The 19,643-nt window shown below is 33.1% G+C and overlaps 1 protein-coding gene across 8 annotated transcripts in view; it reads right to left on the bottom strand.

The window, feature by feature from the left end:
• Window positions 1-19,643, bottom strand: part of tnika (TRAF2 and NCK interacting kinase a) — a 159,439-nt gene that overhangs the window by 51,129 nt on the left and 88,667 nt on the right. For all 8 annotated transcript variants that reach the window (XM_005163387.5, XM_005163388.5, XM_005163390.5 and 5 more), the window contains 4 exon segments: window positions 11,503-11,613; window positions 8,904-8,994; window positions 6,014-6,144; window positions 2,239-2,293 (listed from right to left, as the gene is read on the bottom strand). In XM_005163387.5, coding sequence (XP_005163444.1) covers window positions 2,239-2,293; window positions 6,014-6,144; window positions 8,904-8,994; window positions 11,503-11,613 — 388 coding nt within the window.

Below are 19,643 nucleotides of genomic sequence, written 5' to 3'. Positions count from 1 at the left end.
TGCTACATACTGAGGGCCAATATGCCAGTGCCAACAAAAACACACACCAGCACACACATTTCCATTTGCTGTCAGCCATCACAATGGTGAGTCATCTCTCCAATGGACTACATAAAAAAATAAAAAATAAAAAAAAGGCAGATTTGTCCTCAAGTGCACTGCCCAGCAGATTTCTGTCCCCTGGCCAAAGCACTACCACCTTCCTACTGGATTATTCGCCTCTCCAGCCAGGACAAGATCACTCTAGTCTGCCTGCCCTTTCTGCTCTCCGTCAGTGCTCAGCCATCTGTGAGACAGCCTTCCTAAGAGAGGCTGAGGACAGAGCGAACAACCGCTCTTATATCTCTAACAGATGCATGGAAGAGGTCTGAGACATTCACATATGCTTCGGATTATGTCATAATGCACTGTGACTTGACACATGGGACGCTTTTATACCTGTTGGCTTGAGTATATAGAGTTGTGAATAAAAATACAAAAGAATGGTGTTTTTTTTTTTTTTTTTGTGGTATTTAAAATTATAGATCAAATTAATTACTATTTGCTCAGCCTCAAGGGAAAAAAAAGTTGTAATGCTTTCCAATATGGTTGTAATACATAATTAAAGTTAATATATTTACTAACATAAACAAACAATGAACAATTTATCCCTTTTACTGCCCCACCAAGAAAAAAGTTTTTGGATTGGATTTCTTAACTCCTAATGTCGCTAGTTAACACGCGTAATGCTTTTCTTTTTTCAACACATTTCATAATTTCTAAAATATTAACCTTTACCAAATGGTAGACATGTCGGTTTATGGGAAAAAGTACAGAAATGAATATATATTATGAAATATCTGAAAATAGGAAGTGTAAAAGCAATTTATTTAAAACAATGTTTTCAAAATAAAACATTTATGAATGTTAAATCATCTTTACTTTTTGAAGTCTGTCAAAGTTTTTCTGATTCTCAATTACAATGTTTTGTTGTTTGTTTGTTTTTACAATAAAACCAAAATCAAGTGTAGTAGTGCAACTGGATTATGTTTGTTTGATTTTATATAAACCAACAATGCTGTGTAGCAGAAGTCTCAAAATCAATTTGGCGAGGGGTCATATCAGTGACTGACAATTCATAGGAGGGCCATTTTAACATTCGAGCACAAGAAAAAAAAAGAGGAAACCTGATGTATGCACTCAGTCATCCTTCCCCAAAGTATATGCAGTCAATACTTCTTTTTTGTCTTGTTGTTCATATTGAAAGGGTAGTTTCAATTGCTATGAAAATACTACAATTTAAAAATAGGCATAATAATAATAATTTTGTGCCAATCAATTGTTGCTTAACCAAAAGGTGCTTAACCAGATAGCGTAAGACAGTAGAACGCAGTCTTGCAGTACCCAGACAGAAACAACTCTATGTGCGACTGCACAATAATGAGAGTGATTCAAAAACACATGTTTTGGTGGGTTGAATCTCGCTATATTTTGACATCAGTTGTGGACTGGAGGGAGGTAGAAGGAGGGCCGCAAATAGCCGGCAGTTTAAGGCAACTGCTGTGTAGTGTAAACCATTATTTCAAACAGTCATTCTTTTAAATTACTTTAGAAGTCATTATTTAAAACAGTCAAAATATGCTCAACCATTATTACAGTATTTATTAATCTTTGTCATTGTTAGTTTATGAAAATAAAGTTGTTTGTTGTTAGTTCATATTAACTTACGGTACATTAACTTCATTATTGTTGACGTGCATGATTTTGGTTTTTAATAACACATTAATAAATGTTGAACTACTATTAATAAGTGGCAAACAAGTGTTGTTCATTATTATTATTATTATTTTAGAAAATAAATTATCTTATAAAATCTTACTGTAAAGTGTGATCTTTATTCCGAAGAATGTTGGCAACCAGTAGCCATTGCCGCCCATACAATGGATGTCAACGACTACCTGTTTTCAACATTTTTTCCACATCTCTCTTTAAGTTCAATTAAAGAAATAAATTCCAAACTGGTTTGAAATAAATGAGGTGAAAGATTTAGAATCATTGTAGGCATCACTAGAGTTTTATTTAGTTAAATTCAGACTTTTGAGTGAAGGTTTGCCTTAATGGGTTTGAGATCGAGTAATCCCTAAAGTGAATGTTATGATTTTATAAGCTGCAGGTTTGATAATTTACTTATATTATTACTTTTATTATATTACATATTTACTTATATTATTATATTATTATACGAGTTATATTACTTACGTGGAGCTCCTTCAGCCATTTCAAGGGCCGTGATTCCCAAAGACCACAGGTCACTCTAAAGAAGAGAAGAAAATTCATGTAAGACATGACACAAAAAAAAACTGTATAAACGATCAATGAAATCTGTTTATATACTGTATAAACGCGCATATATAAAATATAGTCCTTAAAATGACCTTGACATGCTAATCTGCAGGATGCATCCAGCTAATTTGATTAAGGGTGATGATATAACTGCTTCAGGCTCATCAATGTCAGTTAAACAGCTGCCCTTTATACTAATGCCTGTCAAATTAGAACTGCAATAATGTCCTAAACATACACACAGTCACACACGCACACACATCTCAAATGAAGCAATAAGCAATGAAAGTTTTGTGTGTATTTCTGTATAACAGTACTACCATTAAACCCATGTCATTAAGGAAAACTCCTCTTAAAAGCCGGTCACAGAAAGTAGTATAGAATTTAGGGCCTTTTTTATCATACACAGCACGTCAAACACTAAGCATCAATTTGGATAATTATAGCTGTTATTATAGAAAAAACATGTACACGCATAAGACAAAAAAACCTGCAATCATTTTCAAGAGCGATTTTACAGCTCAATATATTAAATATATCATTTTAGTTCAAATGTTTATTGACTGTTTCTTATAAAAAATATATTTTTCTAACATAAAAACCATTTGAAACCAAGTAATCTGACTATACAAAGGCTCAACTAAATTCAAAAGCCAATTCGTCTGATCACAGACTGAGATATCAGTTTTATAATGTAAAGTAGACACAGTGACTCACCTGTCCCACATTCCCTTGTTTAATGTTTCTCTCTAGAGACAAATGTAACCCCAAGTGAGCAAACAAGAAACCTGTGTGATAATCTTCAGTTTGTCTTCCATGGAAGTTCTGGCTGCCTGACAGTTTCTCTGGAACTCTTATTATAGTACAAACACACTGTGCATTGCACTGAAACCGGCTTGTAGCGTCTTGCATTTCAAAAGGTGAATGAGAGATGAAAACAGAAAAAAAAAGTCTTTCTTCCCTTAGAGGAAATACTTTCAATTACTTTCTATTATTACAATGCACTGCCCACATTCTCACAAAAGGTTCGTATTCTCGGCAAAACCACAGATTAAAAAGAAAAAAATATATATTTTATTATAGATAAAAAATAATATATTCATTCATTCATTCATTTATTTTCTTTTCGGCTTAGTCCCTTTATTAATCCAGGGTTGCCACAGCAGAATGAACTGCCACAAAATAATATAAATAAATCAAATGTAATGATTAAATACACAAAACATACAGATAAATGTGAAGATATTACCTAATTTGGTCTCCATTTTAACTACACAGATTTTTTGTTTAGTTTTTTGTTTTCATTTTTAAGTCAATGTAACCCTTATTCATGGTAGTCGCTTCCTAAATATTACTAATAAAGTGAAAAGAAATTAAAAACTGAAATAATAAATATAAAACAATTAAAACTATAATGTCAACATCTGTAAAAAAAAAAAAGTGAATCTGTAAAAAAAAGAAAAAACAATAATAATACTTTGATTATACATACAAAATACATTATTGTAATGATTAAATAGACAAAACATATATAGATGAAATATAGATAAATGTGAAGATATAAACTAATTTTGTTACTATATTTAATTGATACATATCTTTTTTAATTCCTAAAAATTAAATGTAACTCATACTTTTGTCATAATAGATGCTTCCCAAATGTAAATAATAGTAATAAACAGGGGGGAAATTACAAACAATAATGGACAATAATGTTAACATCTAAAAAAATTATTATTAATAATAATAATAATAATAATAATAATAATAATAATAATAATAAAGCTCATGTAATATTCAAATATTTTTGAAAGTCCAATCAAAGATAATTGAAAACCTCAGATTAAAAATAATACCTTAATCATAGACACAAAACAAAATAAATAATTTTAATGATAAAATAGACAAAACATATATAGATTAATATGGATAAATGTGAAGCTACAACCTAATTTAGTCCCCATTTTAACTACATACATTATTTATTTAATTTTTTTATAAGTTAATGTAACTCTTATTTTTGTCATGGTAGATGCTTCCCAAATATTATTAATGAACAGAAAAAACAATAAAAAATGAAAAAATTAACATAAAACACACAAAATAATGTCAAAATCTCAAAATATTAATGATGATAATAATAATAATAATAATAATAATAATAATAAAGACCATGTAGCATTTTTCTGAACGTTTAATTAAAGAGAATTGAAAACCTCAGATTAAAAAGAAAAACAATAATAATACTTTGATCATAGATACAAAACAAAATAAATAATTTTAATGATTAAATAGACATAAAAATAGATTAAATAATGATCAATGTGTAGATATAACCTAATCTAGTCCCCATTTTAACTACATACATTATTTCTTTTTTTTAAGTTATTTTTTTAAAACTCATTTAAAAGTCAACTATTGTACATACATGTATCACTTTGTAATTTTTAAAAAGTCAATGTAACCCTTCTTTTTGTTATGGTAGATGCTTCCCAAAAATTACTAATAAACAGAAAAAAAATTTAAAACAGAAATAATGAATATAAAACAAACAGAACAATTATGTAAAAATATCAAACCAATAACAATGATGTGAAAAAGACACTTTTATCAGTGCTGCTGAGCAGTTTGTCTTTGACAAGTAGGCAATCTGGTAGGACAGAATAAATGCAGCAGCGAGTAAAAACCCTGCGCACAGATGACACTTTACACTGCAATAAAATTACTTCGGTATTTGACAGTTGATCTGAACTTTAAGCAAAACCTAAGAATGAATTTCCAAAAACGCACTGCAACTACATCCTAATGCTAGAAAGAAAGGCGGCAATATATCTTTGGACAGGAAAGAAAAGCGTGTCTTGTTACTGTGACTTTATCGATGCTGCCAGCAGCGCCACAGATCACTGTATTAGCGTGAGTGATTTGTGGATAATGATGCCTAAATTGTTTTCAAGGCGAGTTTATTTGATTTTGATTGCATACGCTCACACGCATATTGAGAAATTGAGAAGCTGTGATCAATACTCTCCTCCCAGCTAAATCACTTCAGACTGGTGCGAAACAAACAGCATCTCCATCAGCAGTAGCAAAATGCATTTACAGCTATAGAAAAAAAATGATGGTACGACTTGGAAGTTTTCTGGATTTAATGGGTACAGCATGCGTTTGAGTAAAATGTTAATATGTATGCTTCTTTGAAGGTCTGATTACAGTTCAAATAATAATATTGTTATTCAGAAATTAGGAAAATATAAATCAGTTGGTCAAAATATCTATTTTTTTATTTGTTGTGATTAAACTTCATATTTATTACACCAAAGCTGATTTCTTAACTCTTCAAAAGTGAAAAAAGGAAGAAACATGTTCAAAAAAACATGTAGCTTTATTTTTAGTTTTAAAAAAGTAAAAACTATATATATATATATATATATATATATATATATATATATATATATATATATATATATATATATATATATATAATATTCTATAATTTGAATATTGGTTGCATTGGTAGTTTGCATAACAAAATAAAAGTTTTAAATCACATTTAATTAATCACATTTTAAAAAATGTAAAAACTATAATTCCACAGTAAAGAAATTCCAAGTGTCTCAATTATTTCCATAGCTGTGTTTTCTCATGATTCAGGAAACTTGAGACAGTATTTGTTCAAGTGAATAAAGCTCACCTTATAGTCATATGTGGCGTCAGGATTCTCATCACAAGCAATGACCTCTGGTGCCATCCAATAAGGGGTGCCGATGAAAGTGTTCCTGCGGCTGACGGTTCGGTCCAGCTGTGCGCTCACACCGAAGTCCACTGGGGTTCAGATGAAGCACACAGAGAGAGGAAAGCAGTCTGATTAGTGTAAAACAAAGGCTATATAAGAGCTACAGAGACACAACCAGTCCAACAATTACTTCTTATCCCTGCGGACAAAAGAAGCAAAGACAAGCACGGTCGAGGCCCTGAAGTCTTGTTTCTAAGTTTTAAAGCAATCTCCTTGTCGTAACTTCATGTATGAACCAGATGTTATAAAATGTGATGTGATAAAATGATGAAAGCGTCTTTAAGGTTTCTTTATGGTGTTCATGTTTACTGTTTTTTGTAGGGCTGGGTAATGTCATCAGTTTGCCCTGCTAAAAAGACAGCTTTAATCAGCCTAGGCTGGTTGATTGGTTTTAACTAGTCTGGTTTTAGAGGGGTTTCTGCCATTCCAGGCTGGTTTCTACTAGCCATTTCCAGCCTGGTCTTAGCTGGTCAGGGTGGGAGATGACCAGCTAAAACCAGCTTGACCAGCCTAGCCAGGCTGGGAGCTAAGTCAAAACCAGCTATGTCCGGCTTAAACTAGGCTGGTCAAGCTGGTTTTAGCTGGTTTAGGCTACTCATTTTTCAGTCTGACCAGCTAAGACCAGGCTGGAAAGGGCTAGAAACCAGCCTAGAAATGGCAAAAAACCCTCTAAAGCCAGGCTGGTCAACCAGCTCAACCAAGCCAACCAGCTTAAGCTGGTTTAAGCTGTTTTTTATGCATAGATATAGATATAAATATATTTATCTATATATAATATATATATCTATCTGGCTTCAATTTGGTTAAATTTAATTTAATATTGATTATGGATTTTTATTGTTAAAAAAGTACCAATATCTGGGTTTCAGTCAACTTGTGTTAATGCACATTTTGCAGTATCACAGGAGAAACAATGGAAATGTCAAATATGAAATAAAAGTCATTTAATTTACAAAAATTTTTTTTTAAAAATCACACTTGCTTGAGGTGGTTTTGGACTCTGACTTTAAACTGGAATGTAGCAAACATTACACCAATGTGGCTAATCAGCTATCTTGGTTATGTTTGCCTTATTTCCAGTTGGTTACTATGTAACTAATAGTACAGTCACCTGCTCTAAAAATGTAATAAAGTGCGCCTAATTCGCATGTGAGATTATTTATTTGTTCACAATCTGTGAAGAGATTAGATTTGCATTAGTATCAAAACCAAGTTAGTGACTATTTAAAAAAATATGCATGTTGTTATCATTATCAAAATCATTAGAGTTCACAATCACTTATGGTATTTAGCGCCTCTAATACAAAATTAACACACATTTTCTTTCTATGGCTTGTAATTTTTTCCTGCAAACCAGGTGTTTGTACAAAACAACATAGCGACTTTTGTGCTGAAAAGCATCAAAAAAAAGCATCAAAAGCATAAAGTTGCACAGCGTGCAGGTGTATTTCTGTTATTCATTAAGCATCATCAAATGTCATGAAGTGATTTTGCACATTTGTAAATACAACTCGTCGCCTGTAAAAACCTCTTGAAAACAATGAATGTTGGAAAATGTCTTAAAATAGGCGCAAGTGATAACGTCCTGTTGTGCACAAGGCTTTAAAACGCCTTTAAATGGAAAAATGAAGGAACACAAAAGAAAAGATTAGATTGCGTGTCGCAGTGTCACAGACATGCTGGTCAGCACCACTTCTAATGAATGAATAATTATTCTGTATAGACAATCAACTGTTTCTCTCTATTTATTTTTTCATTCATTTATTTATTTATTTTTTTTACACATTTGGTGTGGAAGACCCTTAACGGCATAATTCTCCAAAAACTGAAAATTCTGTCATAATTTACTCACTCTTTATTTAATTCAAACCTGAGTTTCTTTTTTGAACATAGGATCAGATATTTTGATGTATACTGGAAACCTCTGACCATAGACTTCCATAGTATTTCTTTTTTCTATTATGAAAGTCAAAAGTAACAGGTTTTCAGCTTTATTCAAAATACCACTTGAGGGTGAGTAAACAGAGAGCAAATGTTCGGTTTTGGGTCAGCTATCCCTTTAACCATTGCAATCTTAATAACAAATGAAACAACCAAAATTTCCACCTCATAAACGATAGCTGTTTTTCTGAAATGAGACATCCTCGATGGCATATGTGGCCAAACTGCAATAGAGCAGTCTCTGAAATGAGATGGAGCTACATTATGCTACAGGGCGAAGGGCTACATTCCACAATTCAAGCTTGCGCCGCACATACTGTTAAAACAGAAGACTTCCTATGAAGTAGTAAACATGATATAAGAAGCTAATTTACCATTTACATAAAAATGGAAAACATTTATGGGATAATTCAAATAAGTAGGACATGCGATTGTCTGTGCTTTCAGGTAATTGGCTTCTCTTCACACTGAACACATCGATATGATAAGATACAAAAAGCAAATGTACTCAGGGCAGATGGGGGGCTGCTTTTACAAACACAAACCTTCAGCACTGAGCCTTAAGCATATTTATGAAATCTGCTGGAGTAACTGCGCTGTCAACTGAAGGATGATCAATTGTTTACCCCACACTGGCTAATTGATTTACCTCTGATCCAGCCTACTTTGTCTTACAGTCAATGTTGATTTCCTCGTAAAAGGAGGTGTCGCTAAAGGACAACAGAGCATTAGCATTGCTGTGTTGTTCTCCCTTCCATTCCTTTGCTTTGAAAGCTTCTCTGCGCAGTCACAGGGAGGACTGTCAATGCTATGTAAAGTTGTTTGAGCCTGAGGGCCGCGAGCTCACCTAGTTTGACCTCAGCGTTCTCTGTTAGCAGCACGTTCTGGCCTTTGATGTCTCTGTGGATGACTTTGTGTTGGTGAAGATGAGTGAGCCCCTGGCAGAGAGAGAGAAAGGGGGAGAGAACATGAATTAGCAGAGATAAAGGACAAGTGAATGGCAAAAGCCTTCATTCACAAACTAGGTTTTGAATGAGTACCATTGGAAACCTATTAATTTAAAACCTAATAAAAGCAGCCTTTATAAAATTAGGTATGGAATAAAATAGTTAAAGGTGCTGTATGTATATTTTTTGACTCCTCTAAATCATAAAATTAGTTTGCAGATATTTAAGAAACATGCCAAGTGAACACTTGTTTATCTAAAAAACAGTGCTGAAGTCAGATATTCTGCTACGAAAATGTGTTTTCCATGCTGGAACACGGCCTTTTTTTTTGGTTCTTTTAACCTGCCCACTGTTAGTTTAGCCAATTATATTTCAGCACTCTGGGTTGCCTTGGTGGAAAACCACTTATATTATTCATTTATTCAGAAAGGCTGTTAAAGCATATGACCATGACCAAATTGCAACTTACGATGGACAGTAGCAGAAATTCCACATGAGGTTAATTATTAGCAAATTATATAAATATTACAAACATAAACATTAGGTTAGCAGGTTACATTGTAGCCCCATGTCCTAACAACATGCTTCATTACGAGATAAGTAGTTATGAGCAATTTGCACCAGATGCAACACAATTGAAATTTAAATTCAGCCATTCAAAAGCACAGAATATGTACTCATTTCACAAAATGGTAAAGTTTATAATCTATTTAATGCATATTAACCCTGTTAATAATAATAACATATTAAATCTGCTGCTGCTTTTAGTATATGGCAATAAATGTTATGTAAAATGGCATTCAAACTCACATTATTAGCATTTACCACTGAATAAAGCAGATGAGAGGTACCACCTATGAGAAATACAAGCCATTTCTAATATATAATTCCAGGTATTGGTCAGAACAAAAACTCCTTTTAATATGGAAAATATTCCTTGTATTGGGTGTTGTTGCTTTTATTTAAAACACTGTTTAAATCACTCGCTCCTGTCCTTAATCTGGTGACCTGCGCTTAAGTTTGTTTTGATCTAGGAGTGCAATACCTAGTTCAACCACTGGGTGTCAAACTTGCGTACTGCACCTTTGCCAAAACCAAAAATTGTGTCACTGTTTAGTATATTCTTTAACTATTCTCAGGTAGTTTCAAAAGAGTGTCATTTTTTTGTGGAAAACACACACAAATGCAAAAGATTTAAGCTCAACATTTAAAATCTTCCAATCTGAAACGATACAGTACTATGCCATACTAATGATTAGAATAAATAATTTTATATGCTTTTTCTACTTTTTAAGTTTGACCCCACGCGAAGCGGCTTCTGGGTCAAAGCGCTGTATAGGGAGACTCAACAAATGGTAATAATAAACATTTAGAAATCGATGTAATACTTTTGAAAATCACGATCGCTATATATACACATCCATGCCTAATATCCGATGGCCAGAAAGTGATACATACATTGATTAAAATATTGCTAGCTGTGATGCAGCAAGTCCAGAAACTGTTGTGTGCACCATGATTTTTGCACATGAAAATTCACTTTAATGTATGGTGGGACATGGGACTAAAAAGTGGTCATAAACAAATATTTTCTCAATCTAAATGAGTAGCAGCTTGGATCTGGAAAAATGATACCATACATCACCGACTTAACAAGCGGATATATTAACCATTGCATATGCATATTTTGATAAAAGTCTTGATGTGGTTATAAAAGGCTTATATTTCAGTGTTGCTCTTTAAATGCTTGATTTCCGCTCAACACAAACAAAAACAAACATAAAATAAAATAAAATAAAATAAAATAAATAAAATAGAATAGAATAGAATAGAATAGAATAGAATAGAATTGAATAGAATTGAATTGAATTGAATTAAATTAAATTAAAAATTGTATTATGGTTTTCACTGAAATATTAAACAGCGCAACTATTTGTTTATGACTACTACTACTACTAATAATAATAATAATACATAAATAAATTAGAAATAAATAAATAAATACAAATAAACAGATATAAATAAATATATAAATAGTAAAACATAAAAACTAAATAGACATATAGATACAAATAAATAATTATATAGATGGAAATAAATAAAACAAAAATAAATACATAAATAAATAATTGTATTTATTTATTAATTTATAAATGTATTAATTGATTTATTAAATAGCACCAAATCCTATTATGACAATAGATTTCTGGAGGATCACATGAAACTACACTTGCAAAATTATGTTGAAAATCAGCTGTCATAGCAGAAATAAATTTTTTTTTAAATCATTAGCTCGTCTATATAGTTGATGAAGGTGGAATATCTGTTAACATACAGGATGATTATCTCAGTTAACTCAGTTAACTAAGTTGGTTTGGACTGTTAAACCACAATAAATATGTTGCTAATGCTAGTCTGAATGCCTAGAACTTTCTGTTTAAATGCATCTTAAAGTGATCTTTCCAGCAGTGAATAAAGCACAGTGAGCTGAGTGATTACCCTGAGGATCTCTCTGCTAATGTAGGCAGTCCAGTCTTCCTTCAACGAGTTTCCTTTGGTGTTCTTGATCAGGTCCGTCACTGAGCCTGCGCCACAAAACTCCATCACCAGCTGCAGGGAAGACAACACAACATCACCTAAATGTAAATCATAAACATCCCTCAGTCCATAACAAATTCCCATAAGGACTCAAGTCATTTAAAATGAGAGATTTATGGCTTTTAAGTATGCCTGGTAGCTTTAGGATCAAACATATGTTACTGTACTGTAAAAAGTGATTAGTTACTTAAAGCAAGTAAACCAATTGCCTTAAAACAACAGGTTGACTTTACAAAAATAATGTAAATAAACTCATTGTAACTTAGAACTGTTAAGTTGACCTAATTTTTCTATTTATGCAAACTGTACTTAATTTTTATAACTTGCACTTTATTTAAACAAAAGTAAACTAATCACTTTTTTCCCCAATACATGTTTATTCAATTTGCTTTGTCCCCAGTTTTTCTGTATCTAGCAAAATGACATGCAGTAAAATAAATCTGCTCTTGTAGACTCCAGTGTGTCTTCTAAATTCAATGCAGGCTATAATTGTAGATTTGATAGACTTAATGAAGCACCAAATATGCAATATTGTAATATTACAAAAATTACTTAAAAACAGAGGTGCTAAATAGTCTGGCACTGTAAAAATTGATTAGTTGACTTTAAAAAGGTGAGTACAATTTGCATAATTATAAAAATTAAGTCAACAAAACAGTTCCAAGGTACAATGGGTTTGCTTGCAATATTTTCGTAGTCAACTTGCTGCTTTAAGGCATGTGGTTTACTCACTTAAAGTAACTAATCACTTTTTACAGTGTGTACTGTCAGGTTGTGTTCACACTTGTCGAATCCAAAAAAAAAAAAAAAAGAAAAAAAAAAGAAACTTTCACGTTGAGTTATTTAGATAGTCTTTTGCTTAGGGTTAAACACAGTCATCTTTAAAAATTTTCTTTAAGAAAAAAGGATTTTAGGACGTATATTCTGGAATAAGTCATCCAAATCATGGATGACTTATAAAACCCAAAAGGGTAACTCAAACCGTTTGAGGACACAGATTGCAACAAACCATTTAAGTTCAAAAACTAATCCTAATGAGTACTGTGAACTTATTCCATTTAACTAAACGAAGCAATTTGAGCACAGTAAAGCCAAATAAATCAAGAGAACTCAAACCAACCGAGTACTGTAGAACCCAACAAGTTAAGACAACTCAAATCGTTTGAGAAAACCAATTGCTACAAACCATTTGAGTTAAAAACCTAATCTGTATGAGTACTGTGAACTTACTCCATTTAAGTTGAAGTAATAAGATATTTAATTAACTCATTACCTTCAACACTAAGTTCAAACTTCTTTTCAAGTGAGAAGAATAAACTTTCAGTAATTTGTGAGTTAATTACACATTTCATTTGATAAAGTTGTCTGTTGGGTTTTACAGTGCATGTATTTTAGGATAAACTTGGTCATGGTATTTTTTTTTTTTTTCAAATGAGCACTTTTAGAGTTATAAATGTGTAAAACTTTGTAAACCTAACCAAGAAATCCTCTGCAATCTCAAACATTCCTAATACCTTCAACTAAAGGCCAACATCTGAAAGAAAAAAAGGTCTTTTTACGGTTGTAATTTTTTTGAGGTCCTGTTTGTTTAGATCCGTACATTCGTTTTTAAATTGAAGTGCACCACAGTTTGTTCAAAAATAGTCTGAGATCCATTTTGTCATACATTTCTGTGCGTCTTAGGTGTGCACTACAGTTTTGATAGCTTAATCATTGTTTTCACCCTTATTCAACTGAACGGAGCTTGAGAAAAATCGTACCAGAGTTTGGTTTAATTGAAGTGTGAATATACACTTCCATTAAAATAGAGCACAAATTATAGTCTTTCTCTTCTGGGAAACAGAGGAAAAAAAATCAGCGACTCATCAAGGACTACATGGTAGAGATGCGCGGTTAGCGGTTATAGCCGCGGACTCCGCGGATAAACCGCGGATCGGGCGGATGACGTTACGAAAAAATTATATTTTATTAAATTCGGGCGGGTGGCGGGCGGTTGTACTGTTTTTATATTCATAGCTGGCGCACCTGACTTCACAGAATGGGAGGAGGAATCGGATACACTAATTCTGGATGAAGTACAGAAGTATTCCTCTACAAACTTCAGTATAGACGGATCAGCAGAGGAAAATCTACTTTCCTTTTGGGAGAAATAAGGCCAGGCATTCCCACGACTACAGCACCTTTCCAAGAGAATTCTATGCATTTCAGCAACAAGTGCTGCGAGCGAGCGCTCCTTCAGTGCAGCAGGGCGCATTATAGTGGCTATGCAGGCGCTCCCGTCTGAATCCTGACACAGATGCTATTTTATTTCTGCATTGTGCCAAGAAAAAATCAAACTAGACCTAAAGTCAGGCATATTAAACCAATTAGCCTATGTTATTTAGGCTACACATATGTTTAATATAAACTTTTGAGTCCGGTCAGCTGATAATTTTACGTTCATATTGGTTTAGCCTATTCTATTCTAGACATGTTGGCCTCGCTTTTACGTTCCGAGGCTAAGGTTATTTTGCCAGAATTTCTTTGTCGCAACTTTAATGGCGTAGTATTTCGTTATGCTTCAAGTTTGAGGGGAATGGGGATGATCCTCCATGGGTTATTGGGGCACTTGTCATACATGCACTTTAGCCTGGTCAGACTTTATGTTCGCTCAAAGAGGGATGGCATATCTGTTTTTCTAATTTAATTTCTAATTGTGGGGGTGACTGAGCCTACAAGGCTTAGGCACGATATGACGTTTTTATTAAAACTTTTTTCAACTGTTTGCCAAAGCATGCGACTATAGCCTATGCCTACATTAAGATATTTATGTTAATATTTTTTTACTGCCTGTTGTTTCTTTTGGCATATAAAATAGGTATTGTCTGATAGAGATATCAATAAAGGTTCATCTGTGTCGCAGAACTGGTGTTGTTTCCGATTTCTACAAGCTCAATAACATCCACAGCAAAAAATTAAAAATTAAAAAATTAAAAAATAGTCAAAAAACTGTGCCCATTAATTAGATGTGGAAGGCAAGCAGGTACGTTTTTGGGGTTGCTATGGACAACTACAAAATGTAAACATTATTAGGCTATAATGTAAATGACTTATTATTCTATCTATTTACTAAAAATAAAGTGAAATAGGCATTTAGTAGTAGGCTAAATAGCAGCATGTTGAAATGATGTGTCAATGCGTTTTCTATTAGGCTACAATAAAAAAAGTTGTATAGTACAGTGCGTTTAATTTAGGCTATTTATTTATTTTTGTCCCTGTGCGCCGATTGGAGACGGAGTTCCCTGCTGATATTCTGAGAGCTCGGGTACTTCTCATTTCTTATTTGTGCATCCTCGTTTCCTTTCCTTGCTTTCTTTCCCGTGTTTCCTCCCACCGGGATAACGGTACGAGGGAAGGACGCAAGGAAAAGACTCTTGGACCGAGGAATCGAATCAAGTCAAAAGACACATCTTTGTATCTTTAGCGTCACTTCAAAGCGTCTTCAATTGCACGTTTGGATTAACTGCATGTCTACATTAAAGTCATTCTCTATTCTATAATGATCAATAAAGAAACATTCATTTAATAATAAAAAAGAATAAGCCATTCAAATAAATAGCCCAATCAGCAGATGGCGGGCGGGTGCGGTTTTAAAAATTGGTCAAAAATGTTAGTGCGGATGGATGGCGGACGGATGATGAATTTTGTCATGCGGTTGCGGATGAAATAATAGCCCACCCGCGCATCTCTACTACATGGATATTTGGCCGATCAAATACCTGCTTAGAATGGAAATGTCCCGCCCCCTAACATTATCTGCCACATGTTTCAATAGCACCTTTTGTACCTAAAACTATATTTCATATAGATAATGACAAACTGAGATTTGAACAAGCATTGAACAAATTTTAACAGTTTCTCTAAAAAGTTCAAATTAATTGAACTGCAAAAAATAAAAGTTGACTCAACTTAAGTTAAATTGCTGCAGTTTTTTTTTTTTTTTTGAGTTGACATGGCTCTTAACCCAAGTACTGTAGAGGACTTGATTTAAGTTAACTCATCAAAGCTGAGCAGCAAGTTGCCTTACAATTTTTAGCAGAGTCAATGTTCTTTTTATTTTTATAGTGTATTTATAGTGCTTTTTTTCTGACACGCATGTTCTCTTTAGAAAGTTTGAGAAATATTTAGGTAAAGGATCTAGGTACTGCAGTGGAATTGATGATGCAGATTGGTCTACTGTAATTATAAAAATTGTATTTTAAAGAGATACATCTGCCCCCAAAATTAAAATCTACTCCTATTTAATTACCCTGAAGTGATTTCAATCCTTTAAGAGTTACATGTTTATGATGAACACAAAAGAAGACATTTTGCAAAGTGTTAGAAACCAGTATATTTACTTTCAATTGGTTACACGTGTCCAACATTTTTCAAAATAACTGTGTGTTTCAATAAATAACAAAACTCAGCATCTCAATGTCCTTTTATTCTCTTACATTGCATGTTTTTGTCTGTTTGTTTGCTTTTGCATTGCACATTCAAGGTCATATTTGCATGTTCATAAGCACTGATAAAACCACAAAGAAAAACAACAACTATTGAACATCTCTTAGCCTCCTGAATCTCGTATTTGTTCAGTTGTCCCATTTAATCTTATTTATTTTGCCCCCCGCCTGCCATCTCCTTATCAAAAATATATTAGAACAACCCACTCAAATTGCAAACAATCACAAACAAAAACCCGAACAAACAAATGGCACAATAGGGGCCGCCTGCTTTAATCAGTCTGTTACTTTTTCATGGGATTACACCCCATTGAGCACTGGGTGGATTTTTATCATTACAATAAAACAGAGAGAGGAAAGTCCCTCGGATCATTAAAAAACATGATAAATATTGCAGCATTCAACACAAACAGCCAAGTAGGGACATTCAAATGGAGGACATAAATCTTTGAGCACTGTTCGACCGCATGAGAGAGAGAGAGAGAGAGAGAGAGAGAGAGAGAGAGAGAGAGAGAGAGAGCAAGCATGTGAGATCTGTCCATTAATATGCATGTGGATGCTGGGATAAATGTAGCAGACAAGAGGAAAGGCCTGTCACTATCGTCATGCGCTGAAGATCTGATCCGCTCCCCTCCCACCGGTCCGTGTCTCCCAGACCCAGGACGTGCAGCGTTTAAAAGGCTGCATCACTCAGGTTTAATTGGACCTGACTTGGCTGCAAGAATGAAACTAGCTGGCAAGCGCAGGAGATCAGCTGGGACTTTCACTGTAATATCTAATGTGGATATTAGAAGTGATCGCTTTTCTTCAAAGTGTTTCATTGAAAGTACAAAAACGAAAATGGAACATGCTAAACAAAACTTTAAAAAAAAACTCGAATAAATGGAAAACAGAACAAAAAAAGTAAACAAAAACATTTAGCAATTCCATGCAAATGTCAAACTTTCCATGATTTATTTTTTTTAACCAAAATAGCAAATTTCTAGGTTTTTGTGTATGCTATTTTACAGTACTGTGAAATTACTCCAAACTGTCTCTGTCAGTGTTTTCAAACAATTATATTTGATTTACCAAAGGCACACAAGTGGCAATTTTACATCAGTCACATCCATAGCGAAGAGATGTCACATGCATAACAAATATTTTTCATCATAAATGCAAAAATGTCAAATAAACAACCAATCATGGTTGTTCTATAATGAGCCAACTCTTATCTTTTTATTAGCATTATTTCTTGGGGGTTGTGCAGTTTATATTTACCAGAATTGTATCCGGCAAACTAAAGACAAAAAGACAAAAGTTTATTTTCCTCATTTAAAATAAAAAATAAAAATATTTAGTTAGTTGTTATGGAAAATATAAACAGATGTTTATGATCTTAAAATATACTTTCTCTGTAAATTTAGATTCTGAATTTTACGGTAAATGTCCATAATGCTGTAATTGCTCAATACTAAACAAAAACAAAACTGTTTCATCAAAAGTAAAAAATAAATAAATAAATAAAAATAAATAAAGTTCTGAACTGAACACATGGAGCAAAACAAAACAGCTGGGGTAAAAACAGAACCAAACCAAAGCAAAACTAAATTAAAACTATAAAAAAGAACAAATAGAGAAGAGAACAAATAAGAAAAACAAAAGCAATACTAAACAAAACATGCACAACACAAAAACATAAAACAAGAGGAACAAAAACAAAAGCTCTCCATATGCATAAAGCACTTTCTTATAAACAATCTATGTTTCTGAGTAAACATTGTGCAATTCTGAGTGGGCTTCACACAGGTGAACAAACCAACGGTGGAAAACAGCTTTTTCCTCCAACACTCTGATGCAAGAACTAAATAAAAAAAAAAAAAAACAGCTAAACTAAGTTAGACTTGGAATCATTGTCATGGGATGTATATACAGTATTGCTGCTCTCTGCTGATTTAAAGCGCTTTAATAATCCTCAATCCCCTTTTAAGATGTTTATGATAAAGACATCTGCTGAATTGTGGATCCATCAGCGCCGCTTTAGTGACATTACTTGCAACAACTTTCTCAACTTTAAGCACCAATGGACACGTCAGCCAATCAAATCGCTTTATGCAAATACCCCAGCTCAGAAAGTAGCCTATTGCCAAATAATTTCATTGGCTGACACTGCTATGATGATCGCCTCCGTCAAGAGTTGACACCAAAGCCTTGTGTTTTGAATTGAGTGCAACAAAAAGAGAAATTATTTTTTATATATATTTTGTTTCATTTAATATTTAATGTTAAGCGTTGCCCTTTACCATGAAAATCATGGGAAACTCTTTGTTCAATAGGAATATTAAAGAATTGGAGTTTGCATATGGAGTATAGCTTGAGGCTTCCTATATAAAGTCTGAAGATCATGTTACAAATCCGAGAAGAGAGAGCTACACCACAGAATAATGATGAGATGAAGGGAAAGAACGCAAGGACACAATAACACTTCAAGCTTTAACTCAAGCGACTGTCACACAAACTTTGTTCCTCTGAAATGTCCTTGAAAAATGAACTGATGTAAAAATTCAGCTCTTTTCTTCAGCTGTCATTAAGATATGTACTAAGGGGAAAGGCAATTCCTCAGATGCAAAAAGGTGATATTGCTGTAATGCAGATAAGCCCATATTACAGAGGGAGTGTGTTAGTTAATCACTGCTCATTAATCTTTGCCCGTTTGTTTTCCCAGATGGAGGCAGTGAACTCTTCCAGAAGAAAGCAGGATTTGTTCTCATGAAAAGGGCACTGACAAATAACCACATCTACCGTTCTAGTACAGAATCAAGTGCTTTGAGAAACACTGGGAAATAAACTCGCAATTAAACACCTACAGTACCTAAAAGTCTACTCTGAGTTGTTTGCTGTCTGAAACTGTTCTTGATGCAAATGAAAATGGCAAATGCAACTCATTACATAGATTTAACTGTTGTATACCTGAGCCAACACAAAAAAACTGAAGTATAGTTCAAATGCAGCCAAGATATACATTTTTTAATTGTTTTTAGTTATAAGTCACAACACAACAATTCATAAACTTGTTAAACCTTTAATTAATCATTAAAGGATTGCCTAGACTTGAAAATGATCATAATCCTATAACTCATGCTGTTGCATGTGCTCATTTAGTATTATTTTAACACAATTTCAGTTAGAATTGTGTTGTTTCGTCATTTTGATGTTTGTGCCTTTGGTTTTTAATGTCTATACACTATAGGGTTTTAGTTTTTTACATGCATTGCATTTAATTAAAAAAAATCTGTTATAATATTATTATTTTCTCAGTAATTAGCTGGATATTGCGTACTCTTCATTAAGATAAGAATTAGTCAGATTTACAGTTTGGTTTAATTAAAATATATCATTCCAGGACTATTTGATTTTGATTACAAGGTTTTGTAGCATAATTTACAACATCAACTCAGACAATATATCACTTATTAAAAATCTTAATGAATCACTTTTTACAACTTTGAGTTTAAAAGTTGTTGGAAGAAAGATCCCATAATGCAACTAAAAAGCATAAATATATGATAAAAATAAAAA

Source organism: Danio rerio, chromosome 2 (assembly GCF_049306965.1).
Source record: "Danio rerio strain Tuebingen ecotype United States chromosome 2, GRCz12tu, whole genome shotgun sequence".
Classification (NCBI taxonomy): domain Eukaryota; kingdom Metazoa; phylum Chordata; class Actinopteri; order Cypriniformes; family Danionidae; genus Danio; species Danio rerio.
This window is presented reverse-complemented; position numbering and strand designations above follow the sequence as displayed.